General features: G+C 37.8%; 1 protein-coding gene across 6 annotated transcripts in view; it reads right to left on the bottom strand.

The window, feature by feature from the left end:
* Positions 1 to 18,988, bottom strand: part of TMEM62 (transmembrane protein 62) — a 33,649-nt gene extending 14,661 nt beyond the window's left edge. Inside the window, exons 1-9 of one of the 6 annotated variants that reach the window (XM_079913731.1) lie at positions 18,602 to 18,906; positions 18,217 to 18,328; positions 16,919 to 17,056; positions 14,639 to 14,684; positions 10,299 to 10,440; positions 7,692 to 7,816; positions 7,422 to 7,544; positions 4,111 to 4,266; positions 1,088 to 1,247 (exon numbers count right to left, since the gene is read on the bottom strand). In XM_079913731.1, coding sequence (XP_079769857.1) covers positions 1,088 to 1,247; positions 4,111 to 4,266; positions 7,422 to 7,544; positions 7,692 to 7,816; positions 10,299 to 10,440; positions 14,639 to 14,684; positions 16,919 to 17,056; positions 18,217 to 18,328; positions 18,602 to 18,781 — 1,182 coding nt within the window. In that variant the 5' untranslated portion in view covers positions 18,782 to 18,906. Of the gene's footprint in view, positions 1 to 1,087; positions 1,248 to 4,110; positions 4,267 to 7,421; positions 7,545 to 7,691; positions 7,817 to 10,160; positions 10,244 to 10,298; positions 10,441 to 14,638; positions 14,685 to 16,918; positions 17,057 to 18,216; positions 18,329 to 18,601 lie in introns of those variants that run through there. The other 5 variants (XM_079913734.1, XM_079913733.1, XM_079913732.1 and 2 more) reach the window with 5 other exon arrangements.
* Between the last annotated feature and the right edge of the window lie 288 nt (positions 18,989 to 19,276).

Genomic DNA, 19,276 nt, shown 5'->3' with positions numbered 1-19,276 from the left:
GCTGGGCCCTGTGAGCCATGGCTGCAGGGCCTGCGCGTCCGGAGACTGTGCTCCACAACGGGAGAGGCCACAACAGTGAGAGGCCCGCGTACCCCCCCCCCAAAAAAAAAAGATGGGTGGTACTGCAAAGTGCCTTCTCTCGTTTCCTCATCTATGAATTGGGGATAAAACTACCCACCACATAAGATTGTTATACAGATTTCGTAAAAAATTCTAAGTGTCTGGCATCTCCTTAGAAGAAGCTCAGTAAATAGCTCCTTCCTGCTCTAAATCCTTCTCTGTGACAAATACAAAAAAGATAATGAAAATAATCACATGTGTTTTCTGAAGGATTACTTGATAATCTTCAAACCAAGATTTAACATTAAAAGATTAAACAGTTTAAAACTTCATCAAATCATAAAGTTGTAGAAATTGACAGATTTTTTTTTCCAGAAACTAATTTTTTAGCACAGTCTATCCCCTAAAGTGTTTCAAATTGTTGATGAAACTGCTCTATTTTGGTGATGATGATCACTTTCTACTCTGGCAGGTCTAGTGAATTAAATGCTCCCCAAGCTGAATCAGAAAAGGGACAGGCAGACAGTTACTGCATGTGCTATCAATGCCCACTCCCCAAACAAAAAATCCCTTTGATGGATGCCTTAAAAATTATTTATCCTAGAGCTTTCAAAATAGTGACACAATTTCCTATACTTGGAGACAGCAATCAAAGGCGTGGATACGTAAATATTATGTTTTCTGACTTATTCTATTATCTTCAGGAATATTGGGGAATGTGCTCCCATTATTAAAAGATTCTGGCCAAAGTTGGAAGAAAACAGAACAATGATTCCCTGGGGATAAAAAGAGGGGACTATAGCCAGTAGTTGCACACTCATGTCCTCTGCCCAGTTTTTAGTCTAAAAGTAGAATTATTCCTGAGTGTCCATTTTCAGAACATACTAAATCCAGTGTATTCAAATTTTTTATTAACTTAGTTTCATCTTATCAATTGACAAAAACAAAACAAAACAAAACACAAATCGGAGTTCAATGTGGTTACAGCCTAATCATTCACATAGCAAGTTGAAAATTACTAACTTACCTGGACGATTACTTCTATATTATGTGTCCTATTACTGTAGTTTCTTGGATTCCACTTTAGTATGAAAATAGGACCAGACAAATGACTAGCTTGCCCTAAATGAACTCCATCAATCTTAACTGCGACTGAAGTAATGGAAGATAAGGAAAACACCAAGACTCTAAAATGAGAGCATAAATGCATGGTTTTAGGTATTTGGCATTGTTTTTATAAAGAAGAATAACCCTATTATAACCTGAAAAGATGTAAGTACAGTTGGCCTTCCGTTGGTTGATCTGCGAGTTACTGGGATGTGGAACCTGTGGTTTCTACCAACCATGGATCGAAAATATTCAGAAAAGAAAAATTTCAAGAAAGTTCCCAAAAGCAAAACTTTAATTTGCCTCTCGTCAGCAACTATTTACATAGCAGTTACATTGTGTTAGGTATTATAAGTAATCTAGATATGATTTAAAGTATAGGGAGGATGTGCATAGGTTATATGCAAATACTACACCAGTTTATATAAAGGACTTGAGCATCTGTACACTTTGGTATTCCCAGGGGGTCCTGGAACCAATCCCCCAGAGATACCGAGGGACAACGGTAAGGCAGACCATTACATTGTACAAATGTTCATATGACACTCTTCATATGATCTGGTTTCTTTCTAAATGGTGGCTTCTGGAGTTGTATAATTCAGCCAACCTGAATTGGTGAGAAATCAGAAACTATTCTAAATCTAAATCTGATATCCAGCTCCTATCAAGAAACCTGACCAAGAGATGTATGTTCCACTTACCTAGTGATCAAAAGAAATAAATTAAAGCATATTGGTACCCTTTTTTTCCAGAATAATTAGTAAATTTTTTTAAAAGTACAATATCCAATAATGATAAGAGTGCTGTGAAACTGGCACTCATATTGCTTGGTAACATTATAAATTAGTATCTGTTTTAAAAAGTAATCAGGTACCTTGTGCACTGCTGGTGGGAATGTGAAATGGCGCAGCCACTGTGGAAAACAATGTGGAGGTTCCTCAGAAAATTAAACATAGAATTACCACATGATCTAGCAATCCCACTTCTGAATATATACCCAAAGAACTGAAAGCAGGGACTGGAACACATATTTGTACACCCATGTTCATAGCAGCATTATTTACAGTAGTGAAAAGGCAGAAGCAAAAATGTCTATCAACAGATGAATGGATAAACAAAATGTAGTGTATATATGCAATGAAACAGTGAATACTCAGCCTTAAAAAGCAAGGAAATTCTGAAACATGCTTCAAAATGGATGAGGACATTATGCTAAATGAAAGAAAGCCAGTCACAAAAGGACAAATACTGTATGATTCTCCTATGAGGTACCTAGAGTTGTCAAATTCATAGAGACAGAAAGTAGAATTGGTGGTTGCCAGGGGCTGGGGGGAGGGGGAATAGGGAGTTAGTGTTCAATGGGTACAGAGTTGCAGTTTTGGAAGCTGAAAAAAATGGTGATGATGGTTGCACAACAATATAAAGGTACTTATTGCCACTAAAAATGCTTAACATGGTAAATTTTATGTTATGTATATTTTACCACAATTTTCTGAAAAAGAATAATGATTTTAGTTGCAAAAAAAAAAAGTAATCAGGCAATCTTTATCAACAGTCACAAAGGAATTCAAACTATTTCACCTAGAATCCTATTTCCAGAACTCTATCTAAAGCAATTATTCAAATGAAGGAAGAATCTATATGCATCAGATGTTCATCCTCAAATTAGAAAAAAATCTGAAAGTTCACCAATAAGATAGGAAAATGGTTAAACTGTGGTCCATTCTCTCTGTTGACAGAAAAAAAATAGCAATTAGAATACACGGTGCCCTATGATTACGACTGTGTAAATACAGGCCTGAAAGAGAATGCCTGAGAAGGAAAACTCATGTTAATAATAGTTCTATTGGGGTATGGGGGGGGAGTGGGACAGGGATACACATATAATCCCATTACTCTATTTTCCAAAAGTTATGTTGTACTGCTTTTCAAAATAAAATTTAAAAGAGTATATTAAAACAAGTGCCCTTATGTTTGCAAAAGGTTATGTCTCTTTGCAAAAGGAATGTTAATGTCTCATTAAGATTCTATTTAATACTACTCAGCCATAAAAAAGAACGAAATAATGCCATCTGTGGCAACATGCATTCAACTAGAGATTACCATACTAAGTGAAGTTAGAAAGACAAATACCATATAGTATCACTTATATATGGAATCTAAAATATGACACAAATTAACCTATCCATGAAACAGCAACAGAATCAGGGACATAGAAAATAGACTGGTGGTTGCCAAGGGGGAGGGGGTGGGGGAGGGAAGGACTGGGAGTTTGGGATTAGCAGATGCAAACTGTTATATATGGGATGGGTAAACAGCAAGGTCCTACAGTACAGCACAGGGAACTATATTCAATATCCTGTGATAAACCATAATGGAAAAGAATATGAAAAAGAATATATACATGTATAACTGAGTCACTTTGCTCTCAGAAGTAATTAATACATTGTAATTCAACAATACTTCAATAAAAAATAAATTAAAAAAAAGATTCTATTTATATGCACTGTCAAATTCATATGCCAAATGATTTTTCAATTCCGGAAGGTTTACATAGCTTTTGCTTTTTTGAAAGGCTATGTAGCAAAACAAAAAAATATATACTTCTGATATATGATGTAAATTTTTTAAAGTAGGATACAAATGAATAGGTACATTATGATTACAGCAATGTAAAACCATGCATATAAAAAAGCAAGAATAAAAGACAAAAATAATAATGGTAGGATTATGGGTTTCTAGATTTTTTTTTATTTCAGCAGCTTAAAAATTATATACTTTTTAACTGAATAGGAATGAAACAGTAGGCAATTTATATAATGTTTAGATTGCTGAGAAAACTAAAGTAGAGCATCTCATAGCTTTCACATAAGAATGCAATCACAGTGACTTACTCTTCATCAATATCAAACTGAAAGTAAATTCTGAAAAACTGCTACATACCTGATGTGTGTTGAGTGAAGGAGTCTTTCTAGTGGTTCATGTTTAGCAGAACTATAGAGGAGTGATTTAGGATTAGTGATAAGAACCACAGGCCACTCGCCAAAGATCAAATCTGCAAAGCTAAAGAGGTCATGATCAAAAGCAAAGATCCGGTACCTAGACACCAGAGGACAATAAGGTAATTTAGTTACTTCATATTATAAGACGGCCTGAAGGATATATACAGAACAAATGTAAAACGATAAAACTATACTTTCTGAGATCATGAATTTGAATGCAGAGTAAATAATATTGTTCCTCTTTCTTCCCTTGCCCTTATCACTTTATACATTTTGGCACATGTGACATGTGTCACAACTGGGATCTGACTGAAGCAATGAATTTTTACTGTGTCCTAGAACAATGCCTGGTACATAGCATGTACTCTTTAATTTTTAAATAAATGTTTGTTGAATTAAGTCATTTGATTTCTATACTTTAAGACTATTTTGAACCTAAAACATTCATCATAAGTCTAATAATATCTGACATTCTTCATCCCATCAACAATGCTACATAAAATATTAAAATAAACACACTTAGAAACCTTTAATTCTTCTTTTAAACTTTTATTTCTATAATTTCAAAGAAAACAGCAAAAGTTAAGTGGTTTTGATTTTCTAAATGCACAATGAAAGGTAAAACTATTCACTAAAAAGTAACCAAAGTTTTGTATTTTCTAACTTTTAGAACTAAGGAGAGAAATGATTAGCTATGGCAGAAACAATAGTGCTCACCAAATACTCCACGTGCTCCCCTGCATTTCCCAGTCTCCCTGGTATTAGGTTGGGGCCATGTGACTAGTTCTGGCCAATGGGCTGTGAACAGAAGTGACACGTATCACACTTCTGGTCCAAAGTACTTAAGAATGGATATGAGTTCTCTGTGATCTCTTGCCTGCCCTGGAATTGAGGTGTTGAAATAGTCACATTATAAGATGGAGGAAGTCTGAATCCCTGAGTTACCCCATGGAGGAGAATTTCCCTGACTTATACTGATTTACATAAATGAAAAAATAAACATCTGTTGTGTTAAGCCATTGATATTTCTAGATTTATTTGCATCCACAACAAAGCCTAGTCTAACATTACTAATACACTAACTGTTTTTAAAAACTCTCCTAGGGAATTCCCTGGAAGTCCAATGGTTAGGACTCCATGCTCTCACTGCTGAGGGCCGGGGTTCTATCCCCAGTTGGGGAACTAGGATCCCACAAGACACAGCCAAAAAAAAAAAACCTCTTCTATTGTACTAATATAATTTAAACGTTTATAAGGGCAGGTAAAGGTTAGGTCCTTTCAGTAAAACAAACTCCAAATAAAACCCCAGGGTTGGAATACAGGAGAGCAGGTGGGAAGAGAAAGAAAGGAAATGGCTCCATAATTAACATCACTTAACTTGTAACTGTAGCATTTATAAGAAATAAAGAAGCTGATCAAGGGTAAGGAAGGCTACCTGGTAAAGGCAATTCCAGCCCAGCCCACAGCCTCACAGTCATGAACAGACAGGTCTTAGTTCAAAGTAATTACAGTTGCCAACTAATCACAGGCTTCAAGCATAGCTCTTATACAGTTTCTAGAAAAGCCAACTGAAATGAATAAGTTCCTTCCAAGATATAAAGCTGCTTTTTAATGAATGGGAGTACAGTTGACCCTTGAACAATGAGGGCGTTGGGGCACCGACCCCCAAGCAGTAGAAAATCCGAGTATAATTTCCCAATCAGCCCTCTGTATCCTCAGTTCCACATCCACAGATTCAACTAACCACAGATTGTGTGGTACTGTAGTATTTTGTGAAAAACATCTGAGTATATGTTGACCTGCACAGTTCAAACCGTGTTGCTCAAAGATCAACTGTAGTTATTAGAAAGATAACATATTCAGCTCAACAAATATTCACTAAGTACCTAATATCTTCATAGCACTGGGTTTGACTAAGTTAAAGAGCAATTGATAAAAAACAATGAGGTGATACTTATTTATATTTAAACTTGCACTTAGTTATTCTCAAATATATCTATTTCGTTCTTCTCAATAAATATATATTTAACTATACTGTATCCTTTTGATAAATAAGTTATGTTTTCTCTTCAGAAGACTTTAACCTTAGATCTACCATATGACCCAGCATTTCCACTCCTGGGTATATATCCAATTTGAAAAGATACATGCACCCCAATGTTCATAGCAGAATTATTTACAATTGTCAAGATATGGAAGCAACCTAAGTGTCCATCAACAGAAGAATGGATAAACAAGATGTGGTACATATACAATGAAATACTACTCAGCCATAAAAAAAGAATTAAATTTTGCCAGTTGCAACAGTGATGGACTTGGAGGGTATCATGCTAAGTGAATAAGTCAGACAGAGAAAGACAAATGTTGTACGATACCACTTACATGTGGAATCTAAGAAATACAACAAACTAGGGAATATAACAAAAAAGAAACAGACTTACAGATATAGAGAACAAACTAGTGGTTACCAGTGGGGAGAAGGAAGGGAGGAGGGGCAAGATAGAGGTAGGGGTTAAGAGGTACAAACTATTACATATAAAATAAGCTACAAGGATATATTGAACAGCACAGGGAATACAGCCAATATTTTATAATATCTATAAATGGAGTATAACCTTTAAAAATTGTGAATCACTATACTGTACAACTGTAACTTACATAATATTGTATAACTATACTTCAATTAAAAAAGTGTTTAATAATAATAATTTTTAAAAGACTTTAACCTTAATAAAACCAACTATAATCTGTTTGAAGAACTTAAATCACTAACATGTTGTAGCAATAACTAGAAAGGCAAATATCAAATTCAGGGAAAAAGATGACGTATTTCTAGCCCTAGTGTTTCTCAAAGTATGGTCCATTGAGCATCTGGTGGGCTTTTTAAAAAAAAGCAGTTTCTTGTGTCCTAACCCAGACCAACACAGCCAAAATCTCTAGAGACAGGGCCTGGTAATTTTTATTTTTCATAAGCTCCTCCATAGATCTCGTGTATACTAGATTTTGAGAACTATTTCCTAGAGGATGCATTTGAAAAGCCAACATAACATAGTGATGGCAAACATAATTGCTGCAACAAAGTTTTTGCATAAGGATAAAGACTGCCAGATACATATATTCCTTCAAAAACATAGAGATATCACATGTTTTTCCTTAACTGGGATCACTCACTCATGATAGTGATCAGAAAACTATCATTGCTTTAGCAAAACTTACACGTATAAGTTGTATTCTGTGGGGTAGTTCCCTTACCTTCTGTTATCCTTCCAGTCTCCCACCTCAAGCTCCAAAGTGCCCTGGAAGTGACGAGTGTGCAAAACAGGCATCAGTCCACCAAGTGTGTGGAGGTGCCCACACAAATAAGCTGTAGCCGAACTAACCAATGAAAAATAAATGAAATAAATGAACAAAGATAACTTGTGATGCCAAACTAATAAAAATATCTCTTCAGAAAAGCAAGATACGTAGAACAACATAAAAGAATTAAAAGCAATTCATTTTGATTTTGGAAGCTTGCCTCACCTCATTATGGACCGAATTCCTGGTGATGGAGAAAGGATAGTGGATGTTGTGAAGTGTCCAAACCAAATACTGTGGTTGCTCCGACTACTTTCCTTGGCCAGTAATGAAAGATCCTCCATCTGTTTCTGAAATCAGAGAAAAACAGAAGGAGCTTTAATTAGAGCTCAGGCTGAAATCTAATGTCAAGAGGTTACACAACTCCCTTGAGGTTTTATAATATTACGTCTAAAGCTTAAACCCTACTAACCAGTGACCTGTATGGACCTCTGTAAGTTTCAAACTGTTTAAACATACAATTCATTTGATCCTAAAAATAACTCTGCACTAAGGAGGACAGGGATTATTCCCATTTGATAGATAAAGAAACAGAAATAAACAATCTTTAAATTACATAAATTTTTTTCTTTATTTATAAATTTCTTTGCAGCAATGAAGAAGAACCACTAATCTTTTCAGCCCTGTATACCACAGTGCAATTAATAAAGAGGATATTGAAACTAAACTTCTAAAACAAGATGAACATATGTCCACAGAAAGCCTTGTACCTGAATATTTACAACATTCTACTCATAACAGACAAAAACTAGAAACCACCAAAAAATTGCAGTATATCCATACCCATACAACGGAATACTACTCAGCAGTAAAAAGGATATACACAGTAATAGGGATGAATCTCAAAAACATACTAAGCAAAAGAGGCCAGACACAAGAGTACCTACTGTATGATTTCATTTATGTAAAATTCTAGAACAAACAGCACTAATCTATACTGACAGAAAACCCATCAGTGGTTCCCTGGGACTGCAGGTGAAGACTAACAACACAAGAGAACTTTCTGGGGTAATGGAAATGTTCTGTCTTGATTGTGCTGACAGTTACACCAGTATATACATTTGTCAAAGCTCTTCAAATACTCAAAATGAGTGCATTTTATTGTCTGTAAACCATCCCTCATAAAGATGATTTCTAAAATAACTTGTATATATAAATATATACATTAATATTATCTCCAAAGTGCTTATAGCAATGAATTCCTGGGCCCTACTTTCAGAGTTTCTAATTCGTTAAGTCTCGGACAAAGCCTAGGAACCTGCATTTTACAAAACAGCTGCTTTTCATGCAGATTATCAAATCATACCTTAAAAAACACTATTCTAAGGGGTAGGCTTTAAAATAATAAGCTGATCAACTCTGTCTAAAGACACTCAGTAGACAGGAAACAAAATATACCTTCCTTAAATAAAATGCCTAATAAACCCAAAGCATTTAACAATATTCTGCTCAAGTTTCTTTGAACCCTCATATCACTTTAAATCTTTCAGCACTTAGCAAATTCTGCCTTTTATTATAGTTATTTCTGTATAGGTCTTAAGCCCCACCAGTACATTAAATATTCTAAGAGGCCAAGCACTTGATCTTATCACCCTTGTATTCTTATATATGGACACATATGTCTTGCATTTGGGCACGTGCTCAATAATGAGTTGACATTTGCCATACCAAGAAATAATTAGAGGTTCTCAGATGTGACTTTCCATACAGTTTTAATCCAGCAACAATTTTCACCGAGCTTAACGAAAAATACTTTAAAAGAAACTTATTTAGGACTTCCTTGGTGGCGCAGTGGTTAAGAATCTGCCTGCCAATGCAGGGGACACAGGTTCGATCCCTGATCTGGGAAGATGCCACATGCCGTGGAGCAACTAAGCCCGTGCGCCACAACTACTGAGCCTGGGCTCTAGAGCCCACGAGCCACAACTATAGAGCCCACGTGCCACAACTACTGAAGCCCACACACCTAGAGCCCGTACCCTGCAACAAGAGAAGCCACTGCAATGAGAAGCCCGTGCACCGCAAGGAAGAGTAGCAAGTACACCGCAAGAAGAGTAGCCCCCACTCATCACAACTATAGAAAGCCCGCATGCAGCAATGAAGACCCAATGCAGACAAAAAATAAATGGAAAAAAAAAAAAAAGAAAACTCATTTACTTCGATGGTTGCCCTTCTCGTACCAAAAAAATATAGACCATTAGTTAGAAATGGCAACTGTGGGGATTTAGGAATATACCATATAGTATACAAAGCTGTATGCCCTGCGCCTTGCAAAGTGCATGCTGCACTTAGTACATATTTATTTTATTTTTTAAAAATATTTATTTGGCTGCGCTGGGTTAGTTGCGGCATGCAGGATCTTCGTTTTAGTATAAGGGCTCTTTTAGTTGCAGTATGCGGGCTCTTAGTTGTGGCATGCGGGATCTAGTTCCCTGACCAGGAATCAAACCCTGGTCTCCCACATTGGGAGCAAGGAGTCTTAACCAGTGGACCACCAAGGAAGTCCCAGTACATATTTAACAACTGTTTACTGAATTAATGTAAAATGTGAGGTACTGCTTTCCCAGATTTTGGAACAAGGACAGGGATAACAATAATAGGGTTCAAGTAGTCGATAATTTCTTCTAGCCATACCTGTAACCACAGCAGAATTTTCCTCAAGCATTTCTAGATAAGAACTTGTTTACCTAGTATAACTTTAAGTGAGCCGCATGTATCTGGGAAAAGATAAAATAGGTTAGCTGCAAAGGGAAGTGAGATTTTTTACTGTACCTGATCTAAAATTCCAAAGAAATTAAAAGGTCTCTTAGGCCCTGGATTTACGGTGGCATCCAAAGAGATGAAAGAATAGTTGCCAAAGGGAGTACTGTGGACGTAATGGAAAGAGCCATCCCTACGTACAGCAGAATATTTCCTAAAAAATACAAGACAGGAAAGTTTTAGTGTAATCATAAAATAACAGAATGAGTTTAAATTCCTGCCCTAATATCACACTATATTTTGCCTCCCTTTGAAAAGGAAATTTCCATGATCTGACAGAGAAATACACAAAACTAGATCCACAATGGATACATCGATTAAAAGAAATTTTAAAGATTTTCTCCCATTGTCTCCAAAGATTCAGGCAAACATATTCATCAGTAACCAAGCACAAGGTCACCAAGCAAAGCAGAGAAGTACGTGGCTAATTTAGGTGGTCCACTAAACATTTTAAAAGAGATTAGTCAGAATCCAGGGAAATGGTATTTATCAATCATCAAAAATTTTAGTGAGGGCCTTCTAAGTACCTAGCAGAATTCTTGGTATAGTGAGATACAACTGTTTACTTCTTGAAACAGGACTGCAGAGGCTTAAGTCACAATAAAGCCTTGCAAAGATGAAGTCATCAAGCCAGGAGAAAAATGTTAGGTCTCGGCCAGTAAATCTTTTATCGGTTCCTAAAAATATATTGAAAACATACACAGGGTCCACATCCAGTAATGAAAGTCCTCACCACCTTAAGTATCAACAGTATTCAAGTGTCCAGAAAGTTGGAGAGTAAAGATGGGTAACAGAGTACACAGCGTCGGCACTCATTAAGTATTTATTGAATAAATGTGAAAGAAAGTATAGATTATATTTGGAGCATACCTTTATTATTCAAATGTCAGAACATTATAAGAAAATATCTAAGTGTCTTATATGATGTTTTACCTAAGAGCACATATGAAAAAAATACAAATAAACTTCTGAAATTTAATGTGCTATCAGGGAGCTATTTTTAAGCAACAGCCAACAAATATATCATAAATAAATATATTATCATAGATATTACAATTAATAGTCAATTAGCTCCTCTTGGTATATGTTGAATTTCTATTTCAGGGTTTTTTCCTCATTAAGATTTGTATTTATATTTTTCCTGGTTAGTTTGTTTTCAGAGTTATTCTTCAGGATCTTATAATCTTACATATGTTGTTTTCTTTCCTACATTTTTGACATATTAAAATCCAACTATCTAAAATAAAATCCAACTACTTGAAAGCAGAGGTTAAAATATACAATAGTTTTTGAATTCTGGATTTTGGCATCTCTGAGTCACTGTAGAGATCAAGATTTAACCTTAAGATTTTTTTCCTTCCAGTTGATATTTCTGTAATGTCTACATCTCTAGCAAAATGTCACATATTAAATCCGGATAAAGTTTAGGTGGTTAGAAACAAAAATATAAAGGTAAGAAACTTTAAAGTGACTAATAATTTTACCTTCCCAATAACTAATCAGTCCCTAAGTCCTACTGATTCTTTGAAAATGTCTGTTAAGCCCATTCCCACAGTCGCCATCAAAGATACAAACAGTTAATAAGAAGTGAAAGATTTTCATCTCTGTCCTTTTCCTTCCTCACATTAACAAAAGAGGACAACCTCCTCTTCCAAGTTAAGATGACTCTAGTTATATGTTAACTAATGCTTTTTGACCTACCATCCTCAAATTAATGTCACCATCCCCATATCCATGACCCTTTTTCAGACAGGTATGTCTTATATTCATTTCAGGCCTTTTCCTTATGATGGTTAGACTGCTGCAGGATTCTTCGATTTGGTCTACACAACTCTAATCTCTCTCTTTTTCTTTTTATCCCTATCCCTATTTTGTTGTGTGTCTGCCCTTTATAAAATACTATTTTCATTGTTACTTATCTCCTTAGGAACCTATACTGGATTATAAACTATTACCCATCACATCTAAATTTTTGTGCTTGTCACTTGTCACTTGACACCTCCATAAATTGGCTCTACACTATCTACCCAGTGTCACACCAATCCTCAATATGAACCTTTATTCTGGTGATAGCAGTTTCCTTACTGCCCCCCAAAAGCTCATTCCAGCTTTCTTAATGTATTTTTTAATTTTTTAAATTTATTTATTTGGCTGCATCGGGTCTTCATTGTGGCATGCAGGATCTTCGTTGCAGCATGTGGGATCTTTCAGTTGCAACATGCAGGATCTTTTAGTTGTGGCATGCAACTAAAGCTCTGTTTATACTAATCCTTTCAAAATATACCCCTCAGAATTTCTTACTTCTCCAAATGCTACCCGTCTTTTTTAAGACTGGACACAATTTTCACTTCTTTTACAAAGTCTTCTCTAACTTGCAGCTAGTAGATAAGTAAGTTCTAGAGATCTAAAGCACAGTACTTATAGTCAACAATACTGTATTATAAACTTCAAAGTTGCTAACAGACCAGACCTTAATTGTTCTCACCACAAAAAAAGAAACAGTAACTGTGTCACTTGTGATAGGGTTATTAGCTAACCCTATGGTGACAGTCATATTGCAATATATAAATGTATCACATGAACACACTGTATACCTTAAACTTACACAATGTTATATGTCAATTATATCTCAATAAAAAATAAAGGCTGCTCTATGTCCACCCCATGATAACCTCTGCCTTTTCTGATTTCTCATAGTGATAATTAAGTGTAATAAATAATCTAGGGCTTCCCTGGTGGCACAGTGGTTGAGAGTCCGCCTGCTAATGCAGGGGACACGGGTTCGTGCCCCGGTCCGGGAGGATCCCACATGACGCGGAGCGGCTGGGCCCGTGAGCCATGGCTGCTGAGCCTGTGCATCTGGAGCCTGTGTTCCGCAATGGGAGAGGCCACAACAGTGAGAGGCCCGCGTACCGCAAAAAAAAAATAAAATAAAATAAAAATAAATAAATAAATAATCTAGCATTTCACAGCCATTCCTTCATGGTTTTTTTTTTCACATTCCTTTCTAATTGTTTCCTGAACAAATTTTATCTCCCGTAGCTAGACTTACTTGAAGCTAGAGGCCATATTTTTTAATATTAGCTCTTGTATCTCTCACACTATCCAACTAATCATAGGCTCTTAAGACTTGCTACTTGACGGACTGACAGTGTAAAACAAAGCTACTGAATACCCTGGAACAGAAAGTGAAATTACAGCCAAAAGAAGAATTCCAATATAGTAAAACTAGAGAATGGGCTTTCTAACTTAAATATCCTTTCATATTCATTGCCTTTTTCATATTCATGCACATAAAATTTTTTTTTAATATTTGTATGACATACTGGACAAACCAGCAAGGGGTGAACAACTGGGCTCTTCGGCCACCCCAGAGGCTAAGAGAATCAGTATCTCAGCATTATTAAAACCCACAGTACTCTGGTTGACAAGCTCTGATCTAAACGGTTTATTCTGTGCATCCATGGCAAAAAAAAAAAAAAAGTCTTATAGAATATTAAAAGTACCATTAGTCGACAAAAAGCATTAAAGTATATGAAATAAAAATAAAAGGGGGCTTCCCTGGTGGCACAGTGATTGAGAGTCCGCCTGCCGATGCAGGGGACACGGGTTCGTGCCCCGGTCTGGGAAGATCCCACATGCCGCAGAGCGGCTGGGCCCGTGAGCCATGGCCGCTGAGCCTGCGCGTCCGGAGCCTGTGCTCCGCAACGGGAAAGGCCACAACAGTGAGAGGCCCGGCCCGTGTACTGCAAAAAAAAAAAAAAAAAAAAAAGAATAAAAGGGACTTCCATGGTGGCGCAGCGGTTGAGAATACGCCTGCCAATGCAGGGGACATGGGTTCGATCCCTGGTCCAGGAAGATCCCACTTGCCGTGAAGCAACTAAGCCCGTGCACCACAGCTACTGAGCCTGCACTCTAGAGCCCATGAGCCACAACTGCTGAGCCCGCGAGCCACAACTGCTGAGCCTGCATGCCACAACTACTGAAGCCCGTGTGTCTAGAGCCCATGCTCCACAACAAGAGAGGCCACTGCAATGAGAAGCCCACGCATCGCAATGATGAGTAGCCCCTGCTCACTGCAACTAGAGAGAGCCCTCATGCAGCAACGAAGACCCAGTGCAGCCAAAAATAAATAAATATTTTTTTAAAAAGTATAAAAAGAAAGAAGAGGTCCAAGCAAACAAACAAAAAATGAATCACCAAAATAATAATAATAAACTAAAAGGCTCCTTTTCTAAATTACCAGAGGTTCTTTTCTCTGTTAAAAAATGTTTTCACCCATTCAGTGAATTGATTGCACCCTCCCTGTAACAGACTCTACATTGTGGTCTGTCGTCTGTTCATTACAGTACCTGTAATAATTCTCAACACTCTCCAGACTTGGAATGTTGAATGCATCTAATTAAAAAGAAAAGAGCAAACATCATCTATATTAAAAAGAAAAATGCAAACATATTAATGACTAAAGAAAAATGACAATTCTTTCAATAACACTTTAGATGATAGATGCCAATTAATTAGATTGGCATTTAATTTTAATTTTTAAAACTTGATAATAGAATTCAGGTTATCTGGAAACTTATCTAAAGCACATAGTATACTGAAGAACAATAAATATTTTGAATAATGTACTACTCAGAATAAATCAATTTGAAGTTATAAGACTGGACCACTGTTGCTGCTGTTTTAATTGTGTGATTCTGGAAGCCAGGAAGGACTGGATTCATGCCTGATATATGGATCCATGTCATGGGCTTCTAAACAGCAGATGACTTTGATAACAGGGCCAAAGCCCCTCTTTTTAAATCTTAAAAAAGATTCAGTAACAAAGAAGTTATATAATGGTAAGGGAAAAGGTTAAGGACATCATAGAATACTTATCTGGAAATATAATAATTTCATAGAGCTTGATTGCTTGGTTGCAATAGGCTAAAATTGTTTATCAGCTTTGACTTCCAAGAATCCACAACATTTCTAATAACCTTAGAAAGTAAGCTGAAAGCTCAATTTAGGCCAAAAGAAATATTATTGTGTATATAATCCTCTTGCTAAGAGAACAATTCTGTTAGAGTTAAATCTTCTTTTTTTTTTTTGGCTACACTGCATGGCTTGTGGGATCTCAGTTTCTGAATCAGGGATTGAATCCAGGCCACGGCAGTGAAGTGCCGAATACTAACATTTAGACCACCAAAGAACTCCCTATTATAGTTAAATCTTAATAAAGATTTATATATATATATACACACGCACACACACACATATATACCATAAGCATTTATGCCTATACAAGTCAAATTAAATGATTATGAACTCCAAAGGACTATCCAAATCATTTAATCACAAAACTCCATTTGATATTTGTTACTTTAAATATATCAGTAGTTTGGCTTGGAAAACTTTTTTAATATACACAGATTTGCTTTTATTGCAAAAGAATTTGACTTGTACCCTTAATTAAGATCAGGGAAAAAAGGGAATGTAAACATACCAGAGAAAGTTGTAAGCCAGAATCCTATTTTTAATTTATAATTTCTAGCTGCTTTGTAAGAACTATAGTTGACCCTTGAACAACACAGGTTTGAACTATGTCAATCCACTTATATGCAGATTTTTTTCAATACATACATACTATAGTACTACATAGATCCTTGGCTGGTTGAATCTGCAGATGCATAGGGCCGACTGTAAAGTTATATCCGAATTTTTGACTGCTTGGGGGTCAGTGCCCCTAACCCCCACATTCTTCAAGGGTCAACTGTTTTTATAAAGAGGGATTTTTCGATCTAACCAATAGCTGTGTATTTCACCAGATAGAATTTTAAAAGATAGCTTTTTAAAAAATATATAAATAGGTACTCATCAGCAATGAATAATCAAGTGAAGCAAACAAATGAAATACTTAAGTAACCAATAAGAAAGTCAACCTTTATGAAACAAACAGATCTACCATCAGGACTCTTGGAAAACAGTTCAATTCCTTATTAACACAACAATCATAGTCTAAAAAATGGGAAGGAGTTATCCATTTCTCTCTCCATGCATATTGGAATATATTTGTAATTTTAATTTTTAAATATATATACAGCAAAATTCAATCTTTGTGATGTACAGTTCTATGGATTTTGACAAATGCATAGTCACGTATCTACCACCACAATCAACATACAGAACAGTTCTATTACCCCGCAAAATTATCTCATGATGCCTCTTTTTAGTCAGCCTCTCCCTCCATCTTCAACCCTTTGCAACCACAGATTGTTCTCTGTCTATAGTTTTGCCTTTTCTTGAATGTCATATAAATGGAATTATACAGTAATGTAGACTTATGGGTTTGGCTTCTTTCACTTAGCAAAATTATATCTTTTTAAACATCCATCTGCATGGATTTTGCTATATGCTTTTCTTCCATGTAAAGAAGAAAGAAACCATACCAGTTTCCCCCTCAAGGTCTAACAGTGACATCTGAAGTTTTAAAATCACATATTATCATTGAATTTCACAGTTGTGGCCTTTAGTATACTTAAGCTTATGTTACAATGTCCCATTTTGTAATTTTACAATTTAAATTGGAGAATCTAGGCTCCTGAAGGAAAAAAATCTAGTCTTAATTATAACTGGGACTTGACTCTTACCATGATTTCCTTTGATATCGAGCCACTTGGTTTTTTCCATGACCCTTGTCTTCTTCAGAATACCCTGGTAAGTTTGCCATTCTGCCTCCTGCTGCCTAGATCCCAAATTTTCCTTTGTTTTGGCGTCTGTCAGGTCTCCTGTAGGTTTACATAAGAATTGAATAACAATGCAAAATAAAGCTGGGCTGGGGGTTCAATTTTTTTTTAATGCACACTGAAGAACAAAGATATTTAAAGTACTCAACATGTATTAGCATAACCACTTATGAATCCATCTCTGTCCAAAGCAAGCCACTGAAAATAAGATTCTCAGCACGGGCTTTATTTGTTTCTTATAGGTTAGCAAGTGCCTATTTAACTTCCTGTGATATTAGAAATAGGTTGTGAAAACTGTATCTTTAAAGGGAGCAGTACAAAATGCATCTTGAGACTCTGATGAAATGAAAACTCTTTAATAAGAAATTCCAACACTTTGGGAAGGTGTAAATATCTATGGTAACCTTATTTTCCAAACCCCAAATCAGGATATGTGATCTGACCAAGTATTATTTTTATGGCAAGAAACAATCTGGAAGGTGTAGTTTGGAAAATGAAATACCAAAATTTCTGGGAAACTAGACAGACATTTGAAATTGAGATTGTCCATAAAATGAGGACTCCATCATATCAGCAGAGGTGTTTCAGTAAGGTGGGTGAAAGATGAATCCCCCAAGAGCCGGGGTAGATGCTCCTTTAGCTGCTTCTCCAACACAGTTGGGAGCAAAGGGTTTGGGTTGTTTGAACACTCTAGGGAACCAACTCACAGAAGTACCAAAGGATGCAAAAAAAAAAAAAGTGTCCTGAGTTACCTGAAGCCTCAAACAACTGACAATATAAGATTAATACTGTAAGGAAAATGGAAAAGTTAAGAAAAAAAAAAGAAGAGGAAGAGGAGGAGGAGCAGAACTTTTCATTTCTGGTTAAGGGGCTTTCTCTAAGTCTCTCTCAAATCCAGAGCTGCAATAACGACAACAAAAAACAGATAACAGACGGCAGACGGAACACTAACGCGAGAATCATGAGCCTTGCTTCCACCGCTTGGCCAAAACCTTGCTATGGCAAGTCATTTAGCCCGGATCTTGACTCAGTTATCCATAGACAAAGGAAATTATAATATCCTATCTCCTCTACAGGAGGAGGACTCACCTGAGGCTGTAGCTAAAGTTCCCCTAACGTCCCCAAATTAAAAGGCTGCAGCCCTGTTTTCATTCTACCATCCGGACCACAGAACAACATGACAGCACGGCAATCCTCCCTACCTGTTGCTAGGACGAGAGCTGGTTGAATGATGTCAATAGTTTCAGAACAGAACTTCTCTAAGTCTACAGCTCTGCCTGGATCGCGAAACCTGCTCAGGTGAATGTCGGATATCTGCCGAAAGCAGGTGTTAAACAGAGATATCTGAGTCAGGAGGAGGCAGCACGAACAGAGACCCAGCGGCTCTCTCCGGCGGAAGTAAAAGGCAAAGACGCAGTGCATCAACGAAACCCCCAGGGAAGGACGGAGCACCAACCCCCTCTCCCCCAGCCCAGAGTGTGGGCCCAAACAGGAGCGGGTCGCGACCCCGCGTTAACTGCTGGCGTCTCACCGCGCGGCGCCAGCTCTGCACCCACCCAGCCCCCGCCTGAGCTCCCGCTGCGTCACCTGCAGACCCCAGAAGATGTTGCTGGCTCCGAGGCCCGGCGCAGGGTGCGGGCTCCGGGGGGTGCGGGGCTGGGGCAGTGGCGAGGGCGGCCCAGCCAGGCCGTAGTGCTCCAAGAGCACTGCCGCTAAGGCCGCGGCCGCCAGCCCGGCGACCACCCTGACGGCCAGCGCTGCGACCATTCCCGCCGGGGCGCGGCACGCGAGTGCGGGGCCGGGTCAGGGACCGGCCGGGACCCAGCGGTGCCCACCGGGAGCTGCTTTGGCCGCACTTCCGGACTCTATGGTCGCGGGGCCTACGGCGCCGGTCTGGCCAGCCGGCGCTGGCACCTGCGCCTGGCTGTGTACCTGCAAGCCGCCCGCGGCTCTGGGCTCGGTTTGCTAATGCAATGCGGGGTAAAAAAAAAACCTTGACACCCACCCACCCCCCGCCCCCAGCGCCACTCGCAGTAGCCTTGGGGTGGCAGGGAAGGAGCCCGGGTCTGGGAGGCGGAGGCTAGCGTCCTGACTCCGCCTTAGTCAATCATGCCGGACCTCGGTGATCGGTTTCCTTGCAACCCAGAGTTAATACCTACCGAGCGTACTTCACAGGGTTGTTGTGAGAATCAAAGTATGTATGAGGACGCCTTTTAAAAATTGCTGCACACATGTGGCAGGTGGCTTTCTCTGGTTCCTTCT

Source organism: Stenella coeruleoalba (genome assembly GCF_951394435.1).
Source record: "Stenella coeruleoalba genome assembly, chromosome: 2".
NCBI lineage: Eukaryota > Metazoa > Chordata > Mammalia > Artiodactyla > Delphinidae > Stenella > Stenella coeruleoalba.
This window is presented reverse-complemented; position numbering and strand designations above follow the sequence as displayed.